The sequence below is a fragment of the Panicum hallii genome, chromosome 9, assembly GCF_002211085.1.
Source record: "Panicum hallii strain FIL2 chromosome 9, PHallii_v3.1, whole genome shotgun sequence".
Lineage (NCBI taxonomy): Eukaryota > Viridiplantae > Streptophyta > Magnoliopsida > Poales > Poaceae > Panicum > Panicum hallii.
Window position 1 is genome coordinate 9,488,419 of NC_038050.1, and position 17,066 is coordinate 9,505,484.

Consider the following 17,066-nt stretch of genomic DNA (forward strand, 5'->3'; position numbering starts at 1 on the left):
CCCTGAAGGTAGTGGCTGTGGTACTGCGGGGAGGCCAACTGACTGCACTGCGGAAGGTGACTCCTGGAAGAGCGAGGTCGCAGGCAGAGGAGAGAAGAGAGGACGACTCGCAGACCCGAGAAGTGCAGACAGTGAGAACATGATCTCCGGGGTCGCAGAAGAGGCTGGAGCAGTGGAGGCCGGAGCAGGTGTAACTGCAAGTGGTGGTGCTCCGGCGTCCTGAAGGCCTGACTGTGCTGGCTGCTGAGGGGCGAGTCCGGTGTGAGAGTACAACTGTGAGATCATCCCGAACATCGCCATCATGCCCTGCTGCATCTGCTGAAACTGAGCGTCCGTCCTCTGAGAGACTCTGTCGATAAGACCGACGAAACGCTCCTCAGTAGCAGCTCGCTCTCGGGCGGCCTCCCTCTGGATCTGTGCAAGCTGTGCCTCATGGGCTCTCCTGGCCTCCTCCTGTGCCCGGCGGTCCTCTCTCTGCTGAGTGACCAGCTGCTGCAAAAGTGCGGTGAGCTCAGACGGCTGAGACACCTGTGACTCGGAAACTGTGGTAGCTGCAGCTGACACTGGTGCTGGCTCTCCGGACCCCCCTGCCTCGTGATCGTGACTCGCTGGAGCAGGTGCAGGGAAGTACTCCTCATCCTCGGAGGAGTCTGACTCTAGGTCTGACCAGTGAATCTCATCATCTCCTCCGGGAAGCTGTGCCTCTGCAGCAAGTAATGCCTCGTCCTCCTGGGCCACTCGGGCCTGTACCTCCGGTGACAAACGTGCCATGGCAGCACGATCTGCCTGCCTGCCTCTCCTCCGGTCCGAAGGTGCTGTCGGTCTGTAGACAGGAAACCAGGGGACCTCGTCCTGCCGGTAGACTGCACTGACGGGTGACTCAGCTGGTACTATCATGGAGCAAATGAAACTGATCCAGTGAGCATAAGGAAACTGACGCACGACCCCCATCCCATCAGTGATGACATCCTCAATCTCTGCCAGAATAAAATCAACAATGTCGAATGGCTCGTGAGTGAGGATGTGCAGTAGAAGCAGCTGCTGCAGACCTGTGAACCCCTCTGGGTAGCCACTCCTCGGGAGCAAAGTCCTCCGGAGTGCCATGTGAACTGCGTAGGCCTCAGGGGTCAGCAAGCTGGGGACACGGGCGTAAGAAGCCGGGAAGGGCTGGCGGAAGCACTGTGAGATAGCCTCGTGAGAAGGTGCTATTCCGCCAATCATGGCTCTGCGCGGAGGATCTGCATCTCCATATACCATCTCGTGCAGAGAGACGTCAACAAGGTCAACTCCAAGTATCCCAGCAAGTGTCGCTCTGGACAATCCAAATACCTGCCCCCCAAACATGAAGTGTACAGCTCTGCGCTCTGGGGCTATCCAAGCAGTGGCGTAGAAAACTCTGACCCAGTCCTCAATGTATCTGTTCCTCTCAATAGAGAGTAACCTGGGCAGACCTCTGAAGTGCTCAAAGTGCTCGCGGACATCTGCTCCTCCTGCTGCTGTCCTCAGTGAAACCCAGTCCAATACTCTGTGCGGAAATATCCTGTGGCCCCGCCTCTGGTAGGTCTCGTAGAAACTGGCCTGAAGGAGCGTCCAGAATCTACGATCGACCCGGCTGTCTCGTGTCACGGGAAACCACTCCTCCTCCTGAACACTCCACCTGAGCCTCTTGACCTTCGCCGCATTGGCCTTGGTCAAGTTCTGGAGCAGTACACCTGGCTCCAGACGCACGACAGTGTCCATGCGGAACACTGCGCGCTCGGCCGCTAGGGCCTCGGCTCGTCTAGCTGCTGCTGCTGCTGCTGTGGACCTGCGAGGCTCCTGTGGCTGGTGACCTCCTCGCGTCCTCGGTCCAGTGCGACGCTCGGTCGCTGGTGAAGACTGCTCTCCGGGGGACGTCTGCCGGGTGCGGCCAGAACGTCGTAGAGCTGGTGACTGAGTGTCCTGCCCCTGTGACTGCTCGGACTGTGCTGTCTCTGTATCTGAATCGGACTCTGCCGCTGAGACTGACTGATCTGACCCAGACTCTGCTGCTGCTGCTGTCACGGCTCTGGTGGCCCTGGCACCTCGTACTCTGCCCATCCCTCTGCCTCTGCCTCTGCCTCTCCCCCTGGCTGTCGGATCTCTGATCGCGAACGGACGAGCACGTCCCGACGCCTGCTCCTCGGCGGCCTTAGCCACCATCTCGGCCCTCTCGGCCTCTCTCGCTGCGCGAGTCCGCTTGCGCGCGGGCTCCTCAACTACGATCTCCTTTCCTTTCCTTTTGTCACGACCCATTTCGACAACTGACAGAAACAGGAATGCGGCGGCGCGGTGGTGTGCGAGCGGCGTGGTGACACGCGGGTGGTGCAGAACAGTGGAAATGGCGATGGCGAGGGAAATGTGATGCGCACGAGCGGTGAAGGGGAAGCAATGCACGCGGGTGAGACGGCGAGCACGGGAACGGGCGGTTGTGAGCGGTGCTGTGGCTGTGGCGGCGGCGCAGTAACGCACGGGCGGACAGCGGCGGCGGCGGCTGGGCGCGCGGTGGACAGCGGCGGCGGCAGCGCGGGAGTGCGGCGGGCGGCGGAGCGGAAGGTGCACAGACGGCGCGGGCGCAAGCGGCGGCGGCGCGGAAGACGGTGGCGGCGAGAGCGAGAGCGCGCGGGTGCGGGCGCGGGAATGCGGCGGCGTACGGACGGCGAGTGGCGGCGGCTGGCGGCGGGAGCTAGGGCGAAGGCGAGAGGTCGAGCGGGAAAAAGAGAGTGCGTGAAGCGTCGTGGCCGGTCAGGAGAGAAATATGACATGTGGACCCCGCAGAAATTCTTATCGCCGGTTGATCCGACGCTTAGGTTTTGAACGCCGGTTGATTTGCGTCGGTGTAGTTTACCAGAAACTCTGCCAAATCTGCATCTGTACGCCGGTTGAACCGATGATCTGAAAAGTGAACTCGTCGGTTGAACGAAGCAAATACCAGTTGATTTTCAGGTCAGATCGGTGTTCTATTCATCGGTTGATCCGATGCTGCAAACTTTGTATACGCCGGTTGAACGCCTGAAGTGACTGAGCTGTGGCTGACACTTAGTAACGCCGGTTAAACCGATGGGTATAGATCCATTGAACGTCGGTTTAACCGGTGAACCCAAAAACCCTCTCTCAGCTCACTTTTCTATGCTAAGTCCAATGAACTTATAAGATTCAACTAAACTCAAGTTAATGGACTTGCATAGGCGACTTTACCCCTCAAAATAGGATAGCTTAATAACTTTAAATAGTTTTCCTTTTCAAAATTAAGGATAAGTCGCAAGAGAGACAAAGTGTCAATTTAAAATGTATGAGCCATGTCATAGGAATATTGAAGGAGGAAAGCTTCAAACTCACAATGACATTGCTCACTAGGCAATAACGCACCTAACACTTTATTCTTTTCACTTCTCATGAATTAAGATCTTGCACGTAAAACAAGTCTTATTTTCATCAAGTGATCTCCTTTGTGACCTTTACGCATGCAATGATAATGCAAATTACAAACACATGCGAAAGAAAGGTAGACATGAGATGCACAACTATATGACAAGAAATGCATAGCGAGAATTTAAGATCTACTTGTCAAGTTTGATCCCACGGAAAGCTTCATCATGATGAGCCTTTCTACAAGCCTAGAGGAAAACAAGTGGACCACCACCTCTAGCTAAACCCTTGCTCACCACTATCTTACCATGGTTAGACAAGTGTCCTATATGTATGCATTTTTCTATATGACATGGCAACTTACATGACGTTTGCCGCATCTAATACATTAAGCTCATTTCTTAGCCTAACAAAGGTACTCTCGTCTAAAGGTTTTGTGAAAATATCCGCCAATTGCTCCTCGGATCTCACACCTTGAAGGGAAATGTCCCCCTTGGCTTCGTGATCACGCAAGAAGTGATGGCGAATATCAATGTGCTTTGTGCGAGAGTGTTGAACCGGATTCTTGGCAATTTTTACGGCACTTTCATTGTCACAAAGGAGTGGAATTCTTCCTAGTTTCACACCAAAGTCCAAAAGGGTTTGCTTCATATATAGAATTTGGGCACAACACGCACCGGCAGCTATATATTCCGCTTCCGCGGTGGACAAAGCCACGGAATTCTGCTTCTTACTTGACCAAGAAACTAGAGAACGCCCAAGCAAGTGGCAACCCCCGGAGGTACTCTTGCGATCGACACGGCTTCCGGCAAAATCCGAATCCGAGTATCCCAAGAGATCTAAACTAGCGCCTTTGGGGTACCACAAGCCTATGCTAGGAGTGTGCTTGAGATACCGAAGGATCCTATTCACAGCAGAAAGATGTGATTCCTTAGGATTAGCTTGAAAACGGGCACACAAGCACACACTAAACATTATATCGGGCCTAGATGCGGTAAGATAAAGCAAAGACCCTATCATTGAACGATAGAGGGATTGATCAACAGGTTTACCGTCCACATCCAAGTCGAGATGCCCATTGGTTGCCATGGGTGTCTTGATTGGCTTACATTCATCCATCTTGAACTTCTTCAAGATATCTTTAGTATATTTTTCTTGATAAATGAATGTCCCTTCCTTCATTTGTTTGACTTGAAAACCAAGGAAGAAGGTCAATTCGCCAATCATGGACATCTCAAATTCCCTAGACATCATGGTAGCAAACTCATGGCTTAGTAAATCATTAGTTGAGCCAAAGATAATATCGTCAACATAAATTTGACAAATGAAAAGATCCCCGTTGACGTCTTTTGTGAACAAGGTGGTGTCCACCCTCCCGATCTTGAAGCCTTGCATGATTAGGAAGTCACGAAGCCTCTCATACCAAGCCCTTGGAGCTTGTTTGAGCCCATAGAGTGCCTTGTGCAACCTATAAACATGATTAGGATTCCTCGGATCTTCAAACCCGGGAGGTTGCTCAACATAAACAAGTTCGTTAATAAAGCCATTTAAGAACGCACTTTTCACATCCATTTGATATAACTTAATATTATGATGTGAAGAGTAAGCAAGAAGAATGCGGATAGCTTCAAGTCTTGCGACCGGAGCAAAAGTTTCACCAAAATCCAAACCTTCGACTTGAGAAAACCCTTTTGCCACAAGTCTTGCTTTGTTGCGTACCACCACCCCATGTTCATCTTGCTTGTTTCGAAAGACCCACTTGGTGCGATGATATTCTTGTCTTTTGGAGGAGCTTCGAGGACCCATACTTCATTGCGGGTGAAATTGTTCAACTCTTCTTGCATGGCCATCACCCAATCCGAGTCCTCAAGGGCTTCCTCTATGCTAGTGGGTTCAATACAAGAAACAAACGAGTGATGTTCGCAAAATGAAGCATGCTTAGAACGAGTTCTTACTCCTTTGGTAGGACTACCAATGATTTGACCAATTGGATGATCCTTGGAGATGCGACCATGCTTCACTAGCGGTATTTGCGTGGATGCTTGTTGGGGTGGATCATGAGTGACTTGTGCTTGTGGTGGAACACTTTCCTCTTCTTGTTCTTGGACTTGGGGTGTTGGCGTTGACACATTTTCTTGAGGTGGTGGATCAACTTTATCTTGATCTTCATCCACTAGGGGTGCCGTGGAGGTGCTTGGTGTAGATGAGGAAGGTCCTCCCCCTTGATCATTGTCTTCATGCACCTCTTCCGGCTTGATATCCCCAATGGACATCTTCTTTAAGGCTTCTTCAATCTCTTCATCCCCTACATTCTCATAGCCAACAACCTCCTCTTGGGAGCCATTAGATTCATCAAACTCCACATCACATGTTTCTTCAACTAACCCGGAGGTTTGATTGAATACTCTATATGCTTTGGAGTTTGATGCATAACCAAGAAAGAAACCTTCATCAATCTACTTTCAAACTTACCGAGCCTTTTCTTCTTATATATGAAGCATTTGCAACCAAAGACTCGAAAGTATGATATATTTGGTTTCCTCCCGGTGATGAGCTCATATGGAGTTTTCTTGAGGAGTCGGTGAGGATACACACGGTTGGATGCATGACAACGCCGTGTTGATTGCTTCCGCCCAAAACTTCTCGGACGTGCCATAATCATCCAACATTGCTCTTGCTAGGGTGATGAGTGTCTTGTTCTTTCTTTCCACACACCATTTTGTTGAGGCGTGTAGGTGGCGGAAAACTCATGTTTGACTCCTTCTTCATCGCACCATTCTTCAATCTTCATATTTTTGAACTCGGTGCCGTTGTCACTCCGAATCTTCACGATTGGGGAATTGTATTCCCTTTGAGCTTTTCTTGCAAATGTCTTGAAGATTTCCGGAGTTTCACCCTTATCGCCTAGAAACATGACCCAAGTGTAGCGTGAAAAATCATCAACAATTACTAGGCAATAGAGGTTACCACCAATGCTCTTGTATGAAGTTGGACCAAAGAGATCATGTGTAGTAGCTCGAGCGGCTTGGGAGGTAGACAACATCGTCTTGATAGGATGATGAGTTTGCAACTTGCTTTCCGGCTTGACACGCTTTGCATAGCTTGTTCTTGTCAAAAGTGACGTCCTTTATGCCGGTGATCATCCCTCTCTTGTGGGCTTTCTTGAGGTTGCTCATGCCAATATGAGCAATTCTTCTATGCCAAAGCCACCCAAGAGACGACTTGGTGAAGAGGCAAGTCATGGTGCTTGTTTGCTTTGAAGAGAAATCCACCAAATAGATATTGCCATGCCTAAACCCCGTGAATACCAATGACTTGTCTTTTTCATGAGTCACTACAACACCATTCTTGTCAAAGGCACGTTAGTCCAAGATCACACAATTGTGCAATAGAAATGAGGTTAAAACTAAGTGCTTCTACAAACAAACATTTGAAATGGATAAATCTTTTGAAATTGCAATTCTACCCAAACCTAAGACTTTCCCCTTGAGTTATCACCATAGGTGACATGTTCATGATCGCCGGGGTCTTCAAGTGAGGTGAACATGCTATCATTGCCGGTCATGTGTTGAGAGCAACCGCTATCAAGTACCCAATGTTTTCCACCGGCTTTGTAGTTCACCTACACACATGAGAATTTATTTTTGAGTTTTCGGAACCCAAACAAGCTTTGGGCCTTGCACATGTGTGACAAGAGCTTTTGGGACCCAAAGTTGCTTGGGGAGCTTCTTCTTCGACTCCTTAGCAATTTTGCCAATGAACTTGGCCTTCACCTTGCCCTTCACTTTACTCAAGAGAAAATGATTATTTGAAACATTGATGAGTAATTCTTGGGTAATTTAGGAAGAGGACGTGATGGTAAAGTGCACTCCCTAGTGTGGTGCCCGGTGACTTGGCAATGTTGGCAATATGAACCAACTTCCTTGATGAAGCTTGTCTTGATCTCCGGAGAAGGAGTTGTAGCCATGTTTGGCTCCGGAAATGAACCAAGACCTCTCTTACCATAGTCACGGGCATTGTTGAAGAGAATCTCCTTGTGGATGTATTCTCCCCTTGAGAGTTTCTCCACACTACTCTTGAGGCTTGCCACTTGATCCATCAATTCCTTTTCCCTAGAAGAGGCAAGCTTGGGCACAACATTAGTGGCATATGCATCAATGAGTAGGTCATCACATGAAGTAGAAGCATTGACCTTTTCAAGAACAACTTTCTCAAGACTTGGGTCAATTACTTCATAAGCAAATTCAAGTTCTTGATACTTGTGAGCCAACTCCCTATGCTCTTGTTTGAGCTTTTTGTGGCTCTCTTCAACTTGCTTAGCAAGTACAAGTGACTCATTGTGCTTTTTGAGCAAGTCATTGTACTTACTAAGTAAGTCGGAGTGGGCAAGCTCTAACTTGGCATGAGTGCTCTCAAGAACTTTAACTTTGCCCTTTTCCCTCTTGATGACGGATGTATACTCATTGATGAGGTTAGTAAATTCATTAGGATCAAGCTCTTCATCACTATCATCTTCACTATCTACCTCACATACCTTGGTGTTACCTTTTGCCATGAGGCACATAGGAGGCGGAGGTAGAGAGGTTCTTCATTGGTGAGGGCGATGGTGACAATGTCTTCTTCATCACTTGAGTCTTCGCTTGATGAGACATCGGTCACCCATTCTTGTTTCTCCACCAAGAAACTTTTCTTGGTGTGCCCTTTCTTCTTTGGGAAGAGCTTGGTCTTCTTGTCATGGGTCTTCTTCTTCCCAAATCTCTTGTTTTTGTTCTTCCTCTCCTCTTCTTCATCATCGCTTGAATCATGGCGATGCTTCTCTTGTTGTCCTTGCTTCTTTTGTCCGGCTTGGGGCAATTTGGACGGATGTGTCCTTTTTCGCCACAATTGTAGCAAATCTTGTTTTTGACATCCATTGGCCGGAACATTCCCTTCTTGGAGTCAAAGTTGAAGCCTTTCTTATTGATCTTCTCATTCAAGCGTGTGAACTTTCTCATCATGAGAGCAAGTTCTCCATCATCTTCAACATCGGATGAGCTCTCATGGTGATCATCTTCTTCATTGCTTGAGCTTGAGTCTTGTTTGACCATCTTGAGCTTGCGGGATTTGTTTGTCTTGGTCTTTAGAGCAATTGACTTGCTTGATGTTGGCTCTTCGGTCATACCAAGAATGCTCATTCATGAGCGCGAATTTCCCCACAAGTTCTCCAACTTCCATTGCGGCGAGATCCTCCTTTTGAAGCATAGCATTGATAATGTTATACTTGGGCTTCGGGGTAGCATGAGGATCTTGCGGTTGATGGATGCACTGTCAATTTTGGATATTTCAAGTGCATTAATGTCCTTGACAATGACATTCAAGCGAGAATACATATCATTGCAATTTTCATGAGCTAGCATTTTGAAGGAATCATACTTAGCTCTAAACAAGTGATATTTTTGTTCACGAACTTTGGTGGAACCTTCATGTATTTCAATGAGCTCCTTCCAAATATCACTTGCTAGGTCCATGCCATTAACTCTAGCAAAGACCTCCTCACTAATAGCTTCGAAAATTGCATTTCTAGCTCTAGCATTCCATTTTAATTGGTCGGGGGTGGGTTCTCCGGTGAATCCGACTTTAGTTGCCAACCACACTTCGGGGCAATCGCATCAAGGTATGCGGCCATGCGAACTTTCCAATAGGCAAAGTTCTTGCCCTCGAAGTGAGGCGGCGAACCACCCATCTTGGCCATAGCTCTAGGCGGTGAAGCCTAATGATCCAAATGAGCAACGAGGCTCTGATACCAATTGAAAGGATCGATGGACCAAGAGGGGGGGTGAATTGGGCCTTTTTCAAATTTCTAAAACAAGATAAACAACCTTAACCTATGCAAAACTAGAAAGGCACCAATTCACCAACCGGATAACTAAACAACCTACACAAGCTAGTAAGATAAAAAGAGATAAAGCCTAGCAAGGTAGAGCTAACTAGTGATCCTAAATCAAGCACATGAAGGAATTGCATGAAAGATAATGCTTGAAATAAGTAAAGTGGACAAGGGACAACCGGATTTTTTCCCGTGGTATCGATGTGTTGGCACACACCCCTAATCCACGTTGTGACACTCACAAAGAGTATTGTCACCTCCCAAGTCACCAAGACGAGGGCGCTCACTAAGAGTCTCCGTTCACCATCCGGTGTGGTGGAGATCAAGCCACGTACAAATCTTTCTCCGGGCTTCCACAATCCTTGGCAAGCTCCGCGAGAATCACCTCGATCACCAAGATCGCCTAGGTGATGCCAATCACCAAGAGTAACAAGCTAAGGCCTTCACTTGAGCAAGAACCAATCACCAAAGAATGGATGCACACAAGCTTCTCTCTACTCAAGTCCTTAATCTTGCTTCTTGAATGATTGAATGAACAAGTGTATGAAATGTTGAAGCTCAAGGTGGCTCTTGACTATAGTATGTGTGTTTGGATGTTGCCTGGTGTCAAGAGTAGTAAAATGACCCATTGGAGGGGTATATATGGGCAGCTCACACGAATAGAGCCGTTGGAGAAAAAGCTGCCAGAAAACTGCGTAGCGCCGGTTAATCCGACGTCCCTCCAATAGTCATCGTCGGTTTAACCGGTGAATGTAAACTGCCCCTTCAGAAAACTAGCCGTTACAGCTTGGGCAGATTAACCGTCGTTGCATCGGTTTAACCGGTGAGTGTAATCATCCTTTGATCAACAGAAATACCAAGTCACTGGACAACTGCACCGACGTCAATTTCAAATAGCGTCGGTTTAACCGGTGAGTCAATTTGTCCACTGATCAACTGAAAACCGAGTCTCTGGACAACTGCACGATGTCCTTTTTTAAAATCATCGGTTGAACCGGTGAATGACTTGTCAAACTCTGCTGACCTTGTTTAACCGATGTATATAAAACTTCAAGCGTCGGTTAAACCGGTGAATAGGATTTTTCTGATTTTGCCTGTTCTGACTTGAGTCTTGAATGAAATCCAAATATTCTTGAGATATAAGTTGAGAAGCCACTTATTTGAGCTTCTAGAAACCTGAGTGACCATTGTGTGCATCCATTTTCAAATGACCATGTCCATGCTCAAGTTACTAAGCCTAAACCCCTCTTAATAGTGCGATCACTACAAAACTTAAAACTATACTAACCTAAGTGTCCTTCTCAACCTTATGACACTTAGGACTAGAAAGATCCTTAGTCTTGACATTATAGAGTTGAATGCCGAGATCGCCTTTTTGAATAATGAAAATTAGGGGCCTCTTTTGATAATATAACCAAATGAGCAATGATGATCTATAAAGCTGCACAAACTCATTAGTCACAATAATGGTTGTCATTAATCACCGAAACATACCTTAAGGGCCTAGATACTTACACATGGGTCTGCGCGTCAAACGCCGCCACTGCCAAGTACGGTGTTACCAGCATGTATCGGTTCTTATCAATTCATTCCAACGGCCAATGATTCATGTAATCAGGTTTCAATTTCAAACATCAGAGAGTCAATTTGCTAGGAATTTGATTTCGGTCACTATATTTGATTTTCCATCAATGGGCGTCGACTCCCACAAGGCCGACATGGCAGGTGGCGAGCTCTGCACAAGCGAGGCCTCGACGGCAACCTTGAGCACGAGCCAGGCCTCGGCAGCGAGTTGCGCACGGGCAGCACGCGAACAAGCACGAAGGCGACGAGGCCACGAGCCCACACGCGAAAGGTGGCAGCGAGGTCCGAACAACTGGCGATAGCACGGGTTAAAAAAGCTTGTTTGTTGAGAGAGTTTAGAAATTTTCATGTTAAAAAAAGAGTTAAAAATAACATCACGTTCGTCGAGAGAGTCTAGAAACTCCTATGTCAATAAGAAAGTGTTAAAAAGCCCATATCAAATTCGATTAATAAATAATTTTTTACGGAATTAAATCTATTATATTAATAAAGGATGGTTAAAGAAAGTCACTGTGTTCACCGAAAGGCCTAGAAGTTTTGATGTTAATTGAAGAAAGATAATAATATACACTGTTAAATTTTATGAAGATCTAACGATTTAAACTAACTAAAAATTCATATCAAATATGATAAATAAATAGCTTTTTACAGAATTAAAAAATAATAAAATTAGGATATGATTAAGAAAAAATAGGACATGACCAAAAAGCTATTACCGAATAAGATTAGTAATAGCTAAATTTAAAATTAAAAAAACTAGGACTTGACCAGAGAGTCTGTGACAAACACGATTGGTAAGTATCTAAATTCCGAATGAAAAAAAGAAATTAGCAGTTGACCAAAAATAAACATGTTGAACACTATAGCCAATAGCTAAATTCAAAATTAAAAAAAATAGCAATGGCTCAAGAGTTCATATCGAATAAGACTAACAAATAGATAAATTTAGAATTCCAAAATAAAAAAATTAGTAGTTGATTTGTATAATATTAGGAAACAAATTAGGAAAAAATAGCTTGATAAATAGTATATGTCAAAATCCAACTAATAAATATCCAAATTCGAAGTTCACTAAATATTTCGGGTAAAATAATGATTAATAAATAGCTAAATTTAGAACTAAAAATAAAAATGAGTAATGAATTTTTATATTATTTTAAAAAATATATAAATAAAAGTATATATCAAAATAATTAATGAAAATAGATATTTTGATTTCTATTGAGTTGGGAAGCAAATTATATATGTAAATAGTCCATATAGAATAAATTTATTTAAGCTTCACTTAAAAGTATGGCTTCAAATCACCAAGCTAATAGAAAATATATATAGAATATTGATTTCTATAATCATCTAATGGTTTAGGTTAATGCAAAGAGTTCGTTGAATACAAATAATTTATACATTATCTTGAAATTAAAAGGAATAAGTGTATTTTCATCCATTAAGTATTGCAAAAGTGTGATATTTATCCTTTATATTTCAATTGGTGTAAATCAATCCTTTAACTAACTAAACTGGTTCACTAATCCTCCCACCTCAGTTTAAGAATTGTTTAGTAACATCTCACAATCATTTAGACCATACAATCATATGAGGAATCACTCTATGTGCCATGTGGACTGAGTAAAGCTAGGTTAGAAGAATCTGTTGTCATGTGGACTGAGTAAAGCCACGTTAGAAGAAGTCGCATCGTTGTGCAATTCAGGGGAGCATGCCAACAACCACGAAAAATCATTAGAATGGCAACGGAGAAGCATAATTTAATAGTAGTACCTTACATACAACAAATAATCAAATGAAAGAGAAAAAAGTTAACATGTATTAGATTGCGAGTGGGTGATGACAACCATAGAGGGTGGTGAGCATAAAGTAAAAGATTGTACCTTACCAGCTGCAATTGTGAATTTATAGACCCTGTGCATGACATGTAATGGAAAAAAGATGCAGTACCTTACCAGCTGCAATTGTGAATTTATAGACCCTGTGCATGTATGAATGGAACTTTAGGAATTGGAGATTGGAGAATAAAGAAAAGAAAGAAGATTATTTACTTCTATTGCTATACATTGAACACCATCTAGATCTTCTTCTAAAATGTAAGGATATTTTTATGCACAGTGACTAAAACTATCAAGCAAAAAAGTGCATCACCAATCAAAAATTTAATAAAATATTCATAAAAAAATATTTTAGTGTAATATAAGCATGAGGCTCCAAAATATAAAATTATATGTTTATATATAAGATATTATATTTTCTCCTAAATTCATATTTCAAAAAATATTTCATAAAATATGACTGGTGTAAAATTTACCCTTCGGTTTGGAACATCTGGAAAAGGAATTACAATGACACTATCTGAAAAAATATTAAAATTAGTGAAAGACTAGCTACCCGCACTATCTGCGTGGGCCACCTTGCTAGTTCTTGCCTATTTGTGTGGAAAAGGTAAGGTGAGGACTCAAAACATAGCTATATTTCGGATAAATTTTGAACCCTTAACATAGATGTGTTCTTCAGCAGGCTTCAGGCTTCAGGCCTTCGGGCCATTCGGGCCATGTGTGAGATTCTTGATAGGCCGCTAGAGGCCCAACAGCGTCGTCCCCAGAAATCCAGGATTCCTTCAGCCAGAAAGTTCAAAGTCAAACTCCATCAAAGTGAGAGAGAGAGAGAGAGAGAGAGAGAGAGAGAGAGAATTTCAAATGCTGCAAAAAGTGATCTTCAAAACCTAGCCATATTGGAATGATGTTGACTGAATTCCGTCTACCACTCTCGATTAGGCTCACCTCCATCAACTGCAGGACAAAATAGATGGCGGGAGTGCGCACGTCAGAGGTCAAGACATTCTAGATGGACGGTCGCGGCGTCTCAAGCTGTATACGCAGCAGCGTCGGCGGGCGGCGGCGCCAATGCTCTCCCCTCGACAAGCATGAACCACGGCGAGAAACAAAGCTCCGTCCTGGCTTCTTCCGATGAAGCGAAATGAATTAACAAACTGTCGACGACGTAACCCAAGACATGATCGATGAGACCGATCAGAATATCTTGCTGATTTCCATCGCAAATTAACCCGGCCTCGAGGCACGCAGAAACACCAAGGAAAGTGACGCCACCTCCTAGGAACACAACCTGTACGTAGCCAAGGCCGAGCTCTGCTATATATTCAGGCACGGGATCGAGAAGCCAGGGCAATGCGAGCTCCGATCAGCTAATAGCGATCGAGCACCACCGGCCGCATCCGGGCGATCGAGCTCGCTCGAAGCTTTCAAGGGAGGCAATGGAGGGAGACAAGGCCAGCGGCTGCGGCGGCTTGGTCCTGATCAACTGCTTCGTGAGCCCCTACGGCAACCGGGTGCGCATCGCGCTGAAGCGCAAGGGCCTGGAGTACGAGGAGAAGCCCGAGAACCTGGCGGCCAAGAGCCCGCTGCTGCTGTCCTCCAACCCCGTCCACGCCAAGGTCCCTGTCCTCCTCGTCGGGGGCAAGCCCGTGTGCGAGTCTCTCGTCATCCTCGAGTTCATCGACGAAGCCTTCCCCGGCGCCGGCGAGCCGCTCCTCCCCGCCGCCCCCTGCGCCCGCGCGCACGCCCGCTTCTGGGCCTCCTACGTCGACACCAAGGTCCGTCGTCGATCGACCGATTGGTTACTGCTCCGTCTTCACCATTCGATTTGACTTGAACAATTGATCGAGCATGTGCGTGCGTGCCATGCCGCAGCTGCCTGAGTGCGCGGTGCGCGTGTGGCGGTCGCCCAAGGGCGCGGCGGCGGTGGAGGAGGGGAAGAAGGACCTGGTGGCCGTGCTGAAGACGCTGGAGGCGGAGCTGGGCGCCAAGCCCTACTTCGCCGGGGACGCGCTCGGGTACGTGGACGTGGCGCTGGTGCCGTTCGCGCCGTGGTTCCTGACCTACGAGAGGCTCGGCAGGTTCAGCGTCGCCGCCGAGTGCCCGGCGCTCGCGGCGTGGGCGGAGCGCTGCGCCCGGGAGAACGAGTGCGTGGCCAAGTCGCTGCCGGAGCCGGAGCACGTGTTCCAGTTCGTGTGCGGCATGAGGAAGATGTTTGGCCTCGACTAGGGCCCGCGCCATGGGTGCTCGCCGCTCCTCGCGGGCGGCGCCGGCGAGAGCTTGGCTACAACCTACAATAAGAGGAAGGAGTGGATCGGCCGGTGCCTGTCTTTTGGTATCCACGCGCCCCGGCCCCGCGCGGTGCGCGACTGTGCGCCGTTGGATGCATGATCCATGATCTCGTCACAAACTTCTCAATGCTTGGCTATTGTTACGCATGTCGATCGTGTTGTGCTCTTGTATTTTCCGGATCTTGCTGTTGTTTTTGCGATGGTTTGGTAAACATTTGCGATTGTAATTTCCTTTTTCATCGGGACTTCGCAGAGGTTGATTTGATAAACGATTTTCACCCCGGCCCATCACGCCATCCGCTTGGGTGTTGTGGGCGGGCATGTAGTGTTTGCGTTTGAGTGCGTATGATTTGTACTCGCAGAAGAAACAATCTATGTATCTGTCGTTGGTACTTATCAAGTCAGAATGATTTTTTTTCCGTCTCAAAAGCTATTTTCGTCCTACACATGCAAAAGGCTAAGTAATTTTGCGAATGAAGTGACTTCCTTTAGGATGACATAGCAACCATGGTTTTGCGGTTCATGAACAGGAGGCGGTGTGTGTTCTACTCTTGGTAACCCACGTGTGAATTCAACGTATCACGATTGGCAGTACTGTAACTTCTTATTGATTAAAGACCAACCCAAAAGATACATATATAAATACTACTATAAGTCATATAAATATATCTTAATAAACCTAGATATACTCCTACGTGCTAACAATTCCGACGTACGATAATTCTACGGGTCCAAGATATATTTTACCATCCTCTCTCTCCACCACCTCAGTCGGCCTCACGTTCTTGGGTCCCTTCATCTCTTGCAGCTTTTCACCTTCGGCGCCGATCCTAATAGCGAGCAAGTGTCTGTCCAAACCAAAAGGAAGCTCATACTTCTCACGGTGTAGCGCCACCCAGGCCAGTATCCTCCTTTACCATCGGGTCTAACATTGTCGGGGTATCCCGGCAGGTAGGCAAATGGCTCAGACGTGTAGGCCTTGGATCCTCGGATCCAATACCTCGTTAGCTTGCATGGTCCGGTAAGACCAACGAGAAGATGGGTCCTATCGGCACTGATGGCGATACCGTTAGGGTATGTCACGCCGGACAGAAGTACGGTGACTTGATTAGTCTGCGGGCTGTATTTTATGACGCGTCCCGTTGAGTCACCCGTCGTTGTTGACTATCTGATGCTGCGCTCGCGTATATGTCGCGCTGCTGTCGGTAAAGTAGACGTCCCCAGTGACCTGGTCGACGTCCACGCCGTTCGTGAAGCGCAGCGGCGCACCACCGGCCTCCGTCGCCAGCACCGTCGCCTCCCCGCCGTTGGGGCCGACGCGCATCAGGTCCATGTAGGCGTCGGCGATGTAGAGGTCGCCAGAGTTGACGTGAAACCTCAGGCCCAGCGGCCGGCCGCACGAGCTCTCCGTGGCGACCGGCGGGAGCTCGGAGAACGCGTCGCAGCCGTTCTTGGTGTAGCTCGGGCTGTACGCGAAGGTCGTCCACCCGGCACCCTCGCCGCCGTACTTGAGGACGCGGCCGTCCGAGATGCTGACGTAGGGCCCGCCGCCGCGCGCGTCGAAGGCGACGCTCTCGGGCCCGACCAGCACGTCGGGCAGCTCCAGGCGCTGGGTCTTGCTGGCGTCGATGGCCCTGGCGACGGCGGCCGCGGCGGCCGAGGGCAGGAGAAGCAGGACGGCGAGAAGGACCGCGAGCAAAGGGAGCCTCGACGTGGTCCGCTTCATGGTTGCTGCTGCTCGGGCCACGGTGAGTGCCGAGTGGCACGGGGTGTTTCTCTGTTGCTATTGTAGTATTGTTGGCTGGTCGCCGTTATGCGTTGGCTTTGATTTGTTGGGGAACGGCGTCCCGGCTCCCGTTTTATTGGGGGCTTCTTCGCCGTGCGCGCTCCGAGTCGGCGTTGGAACCCGGCAGGCGAGCGGACTCGGAGTCGTCCTCTCCGAGGGAAACCGCTGTTACGCGGTGTCGAAACAGTATTGGGTGTCACGCATTGCGTGGCACGCGCCACGCCGGGCCCGAGTCCGATTTGGAGAGCTGGAGCCGTGCCCGCGCGTGCCAAGCGGCAAACCGGGGCGGCCGCCGCCCAATCGCACGCACG

General features: G+C 47.7%; 1 protein-coding gene and 1 pseudogene across 1 annotated transcript; one reads left to right on the forward strand and one right to left on the reverse strand.

Moving 5' to 3' along the window:
• Positions 1–14,117: 14,117 nt before the first annotated feature.
• On the forward strand, positions 14,118–14,907 carry LOC112873689 (probable glutathione S-transferase parA). Its single transcript, XM_025936709.1, has 2 exons — positions 14,118–14,456; positions 14,554–14,907. Exons 1-2 carry the CDS (start codon positions 14,118–14,120, stop codon positions 14,905–14,907), a joined length of 693 nt encoding a protein of 230 aa, XP_025792494.1.
• Positions 14,908–15,554: 647 nt separating this feature from the next.
• On the reverse strand, positions 15,555–16,774 carry LOC112877770 (annotated as a pseudogene).
• Positions 16,775–17,066: the final 292 nt, after the last annotated feature.

What these genes read in the sequence shown, in the direction of transcription:
- LOC112873689 (XM_025936709.1), top strand. Translation starts at nt 14,118, where the DNA reads ATGGAGGGAGACAAGGCCAGCGGCTGCGGCGGCTTGGTCCTGATCAAC. An exon ending in CCTCCTACGTCGACACCAAG is followed by an intron (nt 14,457 to 14,553) that starts GTCCGTCGTCGA and finishes GCCATGCCGCAG; the next exon opens with CTGCCTGAGTGCGCGGTGCG.